This window comes from Brachyistius frenatus, unplaced genomic scaffold (assembly GCF_029030835.1).
Source record: "Brachyistius frenatus isolate BFR_SWC_R1_liver_20210118 unplaced genomic scaffold, ASM2903083v1 Contig_14, whole genome shotgun sequence".
In the NCBI taxonomy this organism is placed as follows: domain Eukaryota; kingdom Metazoa; phylum Chordata; class Actinopteri; family Embiotocidae; genus Brachyistius; species Brachyistius frenatus.
This window is the reverse complement of record NW_027210613.1, coordinates 1,829,106-1,837,500: the sequence shown is the minus strand read 5'-3', so window position 1 is coordinate 1,837,500 and position 8,395 is coordinate 1,829,106. Positions and strand designations below refer to the sequence as shown.

The 8,395-nt window shown below is 40.8% G+C and overlaps 1 protein-coding gene across 1 annotated transcript in view; it reads right to left on the bottom strand.

The window, feature by feature from the left end:
* The window catches only part of ulk4 (unc-51 like kinase 4), an 82,168-nt gene that overhangs the window by 6,545 nt on the left and 67,228 nt on the right, over positions 1 to 8,395 (bottom strand). Inside the window, exon 35 of the mRNA XM_069693135.1 lies at positions 6,386 to 6,580. Within this exon, the coding sequence (XP_069549236.1) occupies positions 6,386 to 6,580 (195 nt within the window). The remainder of the gene's footprint in view (positions 1 to 6,385; positions 6,581 to 8,395) is intronic.

The window sequence follows — 8,395 nt, the reverse complement described above, 5'->3', positions numbered from 1 at the left end:
TGTGGGTGTGGGTGTGTGTGTGTTTAGGATCGTTGTCACTTAAAAAAAATCTACACTGTTTAAACTTGAGATAAAGACTGAGTTAAGATCTGATTTAATATTGCAGTGACTTTGTGGAAGAACAAATGTTTTCCAATAAATAATAAAATCTGTGTTTGCGTATGTCCCTTTAAGAGTTGTATGTGTGTATTCATGTGTGCGTGTGTGTGAGTATATGCGCCTGAGTGGATGTGTGTCTGTGTGTTTGGTGAACATGTTTTCTTTGATCTCCGGTGACATCATCACCTCTGTCTCTGTTGCGACACAGCATGGTTGTTGCTAAGAAACGGGGTTAGGAGGAGACAAAGACGTTCCTCTCACTCCATTACTTTTCCCGCACACGCACACACACGCGCGAGACACACACACACACACACACACACACACACACACACACACACACACACACACACACACACACACACTTATCATCCCTTCTCGTACCCTGCTTTCCACCTCATCCTCACCTCGTCTTCACCCTCTCCTCCTTCTCACCTGACTCAATAATACTGAACTCAAAGTCATGAGAGGCACGCAGACCGACAGCAGAGGACAGACAGACATGCTGCCTCTCAGAAAGACAGCGCAGGGCTGTCATAATAGACACCGAGTTCAAACAAGTGACAATGTACCTGACAGCAGAGCAACAGAGAGGACTACATTCACCAGAATCGCATACAGATTATGCACAAATATAATGTGTGTGTGTGTGTGTGAGAGCGAGAGAGAGAGACTATTGAGGAATATTATTTGTTTTATAGATAATTCTAGTTATATAATTCTAATAAAAATATCTGACTTGTGGTTCTCGTAGAGCTGTTAACCAGCGTTAACTGCTGGGAAACAATCTGACGTCAACTTTAATCTTCTTTTTGCCTCACTGTCCATGTATGAAGGCTGACGAGCTCATTTAAATAAAACAAATAATCAGTGATCTTGACACCATGGAGTCAACTTCGACCCAGATGTGAGGAAGGAGACAACAACCAAATACTTTTTCATTTTGTCTTATTAAACTTTTTGCACAGATGTCACTGGTCACAAATACACACTCCATAATAGTTGCTCATGCGTGGATAAAATGTCTCGATGAAATCATTCCCCTCCAAGTAAATTTGATGGAGTGCCTGGCCAGACTGGAAGCACTCAGGAATTAAAGGTTAAATAAATAAATAAATAAAAGTTCAAGTTTCCAGCTCGAGTGCGTAAAAGGTTACAATAATTGGACATAATATGCTTTGACATTTTGGAGACTCTGTGCTGAGAGATTTCAGCCTCCGGAGATGAGAGAGGAGGAAGCTTCTGGACACCAGTGTGAGGTTGACGAGCAGTCTAAAGTGAAAGGACAACATCAACACCAACGGATGCAGCTATCGTGTAGCGAGTGAACACAGTGTTGACTAAAAACTAGCTCTGCTCGACAATAGAGCTTCAGAGGGTTTTGTGTGTGAAATGGGCTTCAGAAAGACATATTAAGTGACCAATCACTGTACACAATAAATTCTGTGTTGCAAGAGGCAGATTAAAAAGTGAAAAAAATCAAACTGCTTTAACAGAATTATAAACACATATTTCTGTCTTTTTATTAAATTATCATTCCTCTTCAAGTCTTTCCAAGTTCTAACTGAAGAAGACAAGTTGAAAATGTCTCTAATTCAGACTTGATTCATTCTCCCTCTCCCCTCCCTTGCAGTTTCCTAGCTATTAGCGGGATCTTTGATTGAGATTAACAAAGCCCTGAAATCAATGAAAGATAATTAAAAAGGTTTTTTTTTGAAGGGCAGGCACTTCTCCGAGTGTGTAGGTGTGTGTTTGAGAGACGATGTGTGACTCAAGTCAGTTTCTGTGACGGTATATCTGTTAAAAAAAAAAAAAGAGTGTGTTGTGGATAATGAATGTAAATTGCATTACGATTGACTGACTGATAATGATATTTCAATTTTTTTCTACATTACAGATTAATATTGAAGACATCCAAACTATGAAAGAACATATGGAATTATGTGGTAAACAAAAAAAGTGTTGAACAAACCAGAATATGTTTTATATTTTAGATTCTTCAAAGTAGCCACCTTTTGCTTTGATGACAGCTTTGCACACTGTTGGCATTCGTTCAATCAGCTTCACGAGGTCGTCACCTGGAGTGGTTTTCAATGAACAGGTGAGCCTTGTCAAGAGTTCATTTGTGGAATTTCTTGCCTTTTTAATGTGTTTGAGACCATCAGTTGTGTTGTGCAGCGGCAGGGCTGGTGCACAGTTCTATACAGTGAAGAGGCCTATTCGACTACACGTCTAATCCATATTATGGCAAGAACCACTCAACCAAGTAAAGAGAAACGACAGTCCATCATTACTTTAAGACAGGAAGGTCAGTCAATCTGGAACATTTCAAGAACTTTGAATGTATCCTCAAGTGCAGTCGCAAAAAAACCATCAAACGCTATGATGAAACTGGCTCTCATGAGGACTGCCCCAAGACAGGAAGACCAAGAGTTACCTCTGATGCCAAGGATAAATTCAATAGAGTTACCAGCCTCAAAAACCACAAATTCACAGCACCTCAGATTAGAGCCCATATAAACGCTTTGCAGAGTTCAAGTAGCAGACACATCTCAACATCAACTGTTCAGAGGAGACTGCGTGAATCAGGCCTTCATGGTCGAATTGCTGCAAAGAAGCCGCTACTGAGGAAGAACGACAAGAAGAGACTTGCTTGGGCCAAGAAACAGAAGGAATGGACATTAAACCAGTGGAAATCTGTACTTTGGTCTGATGAGTCCAAATTTGAGATTTTTGGCTCCACCCGCCATGTCTTTGTAAGATGCAGAAAAGGTGAGCGGATGGTTTCCACATGTGTGGTTTCCACCGTGAAGCATGGAGGAGGAGGTGTCATGGTGTGGGGGGGCTTTGCTGGTGACACTGTTGGTGATTTATTCAAAATTTCAAGGCATACTTAACCAGCATGGCTAGCACAGCATTCTACAGTGACATGCCATCCTGTCTGGTTTGTGCTTAGTGGGACCAGCATTTGTATTTCAACAGGACAACGACCCCAAACACACCTCCAGGCTATGGAAGGGCTATTTGACCAAGAAGGAGAGTGATGAGTGCTGCGTCAGATGACCTGGCCTCCACAATCACCTGACCTAAACCCAATTCAGATGGTCTGGGATGAGTTGGACCGCAGAGTGAAGGCAAAGCAGCCAACAAGTGCTCAGCACCTCTGGGAACTCCTTCAGGACTGTTGGAAAACCACTCCAGGTGACGACCTCGTGAAGCTGAAAGAATGCCAACAGTGTGCAAAGCTGTCATTGAAGCAAAAGGTGGCTACTTTGAAGAATCTAAAATATAAAACATATTCTGGTTTGTTGAGCATTTTTTTGTTTACCACATAATTCCATATGTGTTCATTCATAGTTTGGATGTCTTCAATATTAATCTACAATGTAGAACAAAATAAAGAAAAAACATTGAATGAGAAGGTGTGTCCAAACTTTTGACTGGTACTGTATATGTATATATATATATATATATACAGTGACCCCTCGCTATAACGCGGTTCACCTTTCACGGTCTCGCTGCTTCACGGATTTGCATCGTGCATTGTGTTCTGCATTCTGATTGGCTAAACAGTCTCTCCGCTTCTTCTCTACCTGTTTGTCAATAACGTTGCGGTCTAATATGTACACGTACGTAAAACAGCTTGCCAAATTAAAAATAATCGATGGTGGCATGTCGGTTTATAAGAATCTTTTGCCCAGAAGAAAAAAGAGCGACAACAACTACCGATAACTATGTTCTTCTCTCGAAAAACCACACCTGCACCGCCGGCTTTAGAAGAAAGAACCGCTGCAGAGCGGAGTCAGGATGCAGCGGCTCAGTCAGAAGAGCAGTGAAATACACGAGTCACTATTTGTCCGACTGTACTTTGTATTTGTTTTCATAATCATTTTTCATTTCCTCCCGTTCTAATCCAATGACTCGGGTCGCAGTGGGGCGGTGCCGATCTCAGCAATTTGAAGCCTTCAGTTCGTATTGATGATTAAAATTATTATTTTACAGTACAGTAGTTATTTGTAAAAAAAAACATTTATACAGTACTTTTATTTGTTAAACAAATGCTTGGGCCTGTAAAAAGGTTTTGTTCTTTGGTTTCAATGTATTATGGAGTATTTCATTGTATAGTAATTGTAAAAAAAAAAAAGGTTACTACTTCACGGATTTCACCTATCACGGTCTCTATTTGGAACGTAACCCCCGCGATAAACGAGGGTTCACTGTATACATTTGTATGTTTTATTTTAAACAGTCACTGGAGTTCAACTGGGAAAGAAAGTACGAAGTCGGAATAAGATGACAAAACACCCTCCAAGGGAGAGTGAAACTTTACATTTACATCTTTTAAATGAACTGCTGTATTGAGTAGAATGACTGAGTGTGTAGAAAGACAACAAATGGGTATGTTTCTGAGTAAATAAATCAGTTCTGCTCTGAGCACTGCTTAGTGACTCATCCTGTAGCTACGAGGAAATAGCTGAAACACACTGCAGTGTGTGTGTGTGTGTGTGTGTGTGTGTGTGTGTGTGTGTGTGTGTGTGTGTGTGTGTGTGTGTGTGTGTGTGTGTGTGTGTGTGTGTGTTGCTCAGGGTGGTGAGCAGGAGAGAGAAGACACGTAGAGATGTTGCTCTGTCTCGTAGCACAGGGGGTAATGAGGGAGTTTGTGCAAAAGGACAAATTTGTTACGACAGACAGACAGAAAGGGAGCGAGGTGAGTGTGTGAGCTTGTGTGTGACAGAGTTTGTGTGTGGGTGGTTCAGGTGGCTACAACTAATTAGTGTGAGGAATCAAAAATACACACATACACGCAAACGCTCTCTTTCTCTCTCTCTCTCTCACTCACTCACTCACACACACACACACACACACACACACACACACACACACACACACACACACACACACACACACACACACACACACACACACACACACACACACACACACACACACACACACACACAAACTACAAGGTAGCTTCCAGGCACAGCCTTCAGTCAGATCATATGATCTCAGGGTGACAGCTGACCTTGTGTCCCACGTGCAGAAACTATTCCATGACCCTGCGGCCAAGCCAAAACATTAGGAATGCATTTTACATAATTCATAGGGGTCTGCAGAAAAATCAGCCAATTTTTCTAACTCCATGTTGACTTCTAAAGATGTATTTTCACTGCACTCGCACCAACCCTGCCTCTCTCTTCACTAGATGTTCAAATTAACATCCTGAAATTCTGCAATGATTAACACGCTTGGATTCAATTCAGTGACTACATTTTTAAAACATCCAATATCAGCGTTTTGAAATAATTTATTCTTAAATTATTCTGAAGTTTTAAGTAGCAACCGAAACTACTTGGTTAACATCTGAGAAATGCTGACATCATGGTTTGAAAGGTAACTTTATTCGGTGTCCTGAGAAAGGATGCAAACCCTGGTTCTTGGTGTCAAAGTAAACAGTTTTACCTTTCTGTCCCAGCTTGTTCCCACAGCACATGAAAAGACCAACACTTCCTACAGGTTTTAATGCTCTGTGTAAAATCTCATACCACAGAACCATCCAGTATGATTTGATTTCCTCAGAGAGCTACGCTGCATAATGTGCATCAAATATGTTTATGACTGCTTCACATCTGGTTTCGTCTAATCTGCTGCTGCTCAATATTTTGCTGGCAGTTATTTGGTTTTTTCATGGGCTTTTTAATTCAACAGAATGAGTAAATCTGCCAATTAGACATCTGTCTAATGTGTCAGGGGAGGAGACTGTCACCTTGTTAGAATCTGACTTCTGTTGAATCGCAGCTGCAGCTGCACAGTTTTTCCTCCATGTTCATGTTATTTATTATATTGGGAGTAGTAGCCTCAACCTGCTTAACTGCAGTAGACTCTCTTACAGGTTAGCTTTGGCCTTCTGCTACAAGTCGTTTGACTATCAGACACAATTGGAGAGACACTGAACAGAAAGTGACAGGAGGATACAAACCAATATTTTTCTCCCTCGCTGTCAGTCTGCTTCTGGTGAAACCACACATTAGTTTCAGAGCAGCAGCACAGTCGGACTGACTGTGTGTGTGTGTGTCTCTTGTTTTTATTTTAATATTTCCATTCTGCAGTATCACCAAAATACAAACAAACACAGGACCCAGATTCCACACAAACAGAGCACAGATTTACACCTGAGTTGTCCGTAAGCAATGTTGACATTTGTGTGAACGTTCCTACGTATGTGTGTAGTTGTTGGTCTGCGTGTGTCTGTCTGCGTGGATACTCTCGTGCGCACTTTACTCACCAGCCGTTTAATGATCCTCAGGGTTGTGCGCTGTACTCGAGGGGTCTCTGTGTGCATGTGTGTGCGCAGCATGTGCGAGAAGCTTTGTAGGCAGGAAGGTGACAGGCAGTCGTGACCCTCTCCACCGTAGAGCTGCACCAGAAGGGACAGACACTGCACAGACTCCTCCCACACCTCCTGGCTCTCAGTAGACAGCTACATGGAGACACGGTGAGTTAATGCATGCAAAGTTTAAATAGTAAAAAAAAAAAGAACATGTTTCTATTTACTTTAAAGTTACTTTAAGATCAAATATACTGAGTGACTGAACTGTCTTGAAGGTGTACTCACAGCTTCCACCATTCAGATATGTTATATGATTCTGTGTACTGTATCTTGAAAAAATAAAACCGTCGCATCTGAGGATCTGGTTGTTACACTAAATATCAACTTGACGTTCATTTTTTTCTGTTTACTGCACTTTGTATTAAATTAACTAAAAAATAAAAACAAATCAACATCTGTCATTGTCTATTTAGCTTATAGGTTGATATGGTGATTAACATATTAATCACAACAGAGGTCCTCCATTTTATCATTCAAAACTACGTGCTGTCAGTAATGGCAGTTAACGAATTTGACAATTTGTGTTTTTAAATTTAAAGTCACTAAATGCAAAATCTGCCATGAATTGAAACCACTATATTTTGTAAATAAATCATAAATCTTCATACTGCATGTTCTGAAGCTTTACAAGCTTTACAATTTTACAATTTTAGTGATGTTAGATTCTCATCGGCACTCCTGCTCTCTGCCACTAATCTCTCATGGGGCGAAGCGGCTGTGCAGAGGCCGGGGGTGTGTCAGCTGCTCCCTCAACCCTCTCATACACACACAGGCGCCCACCCAACACTCAATGTGTCAAGTAAAAACCTCTATTGTGTCCCAGGAGATCTCTTCTTCTTCTACCCCCACTCTGCTTTCTTTCCCCTTTCTACATCCTCGACTTCCCAGAATGCCTCGCTGCACCCTCTTTCTTGTGCATGGATTCTCTCATCTATCTTCCCTGCATCTCATTTCATCCTCACCTTTATCTCTTTGCATGGCTTCCACTCTTTACCTTTTCTTATCTCCCGTTTACCTCCAAATCATGTTCAATTTGTTTTTATGGAAAGGAAGTTTCAGAAAGCCAACATTACTTCCCTTTTACTAATTCTCTCACAACGGACGTAGTTTAGTTAACAGTGAGCAGTAACACTCTTTTATAATGTACATAAATGCTATTTTTGACAGCACTGCATGGAGGTTACATTTACACACTCAGATTGGACACTCAAGTGAAAAAAAAATGATAGACAGTGAATGTAGTGCAATCAATGGACTGTATTTTGGGCATGCCATAATTTTTCAAGCAACTAAATTTGATTTGAACTCTAACAGCACTTCAATCATTATTAATGGCATTTGACTGCAGATAACAGGAGTTTTGCATCACATACATTTAACTGTCAGTGGTGTGTACAGCGACAGAAGGTATAGATGATTGAATGGCAATATGGCTCAGCATAAAGTCCAGGATTGTACCCTCTATTATCTTCCTGTTTTTCAGGCTGCCTCACGTTCTCAGTTAGTACTTGCAGATACTTCACATTTCTGGGATTAATATTTGTAATAACCGTAGATGAATTACTTCATTAAACTGTGATAATCATCTGTATGGAACAGACACAATATGCATACTGCATGTATATTATAATTCTACAGTGAAATCACATGTAGCACAGTCAGCATACTGGCTGAAGGAATTAGAGGACAGAGTGACATACTTGTCTCTTTCAAAAAGTAGTTTATTGGAAGACTGCTGCATTTACTTCATTGTCATAACAGAGAAAATAACAGCATCTTTGGCAGGCGGGTAATTAAGAAAGAACTTTGAACTAAACTTGATCTGTAGTGTTTTTCCAGTGCAGTGACACATGGGAGTACTTTTGACAACTGACATATTTATTCTGGGAGGAAGCTGCAGATCTT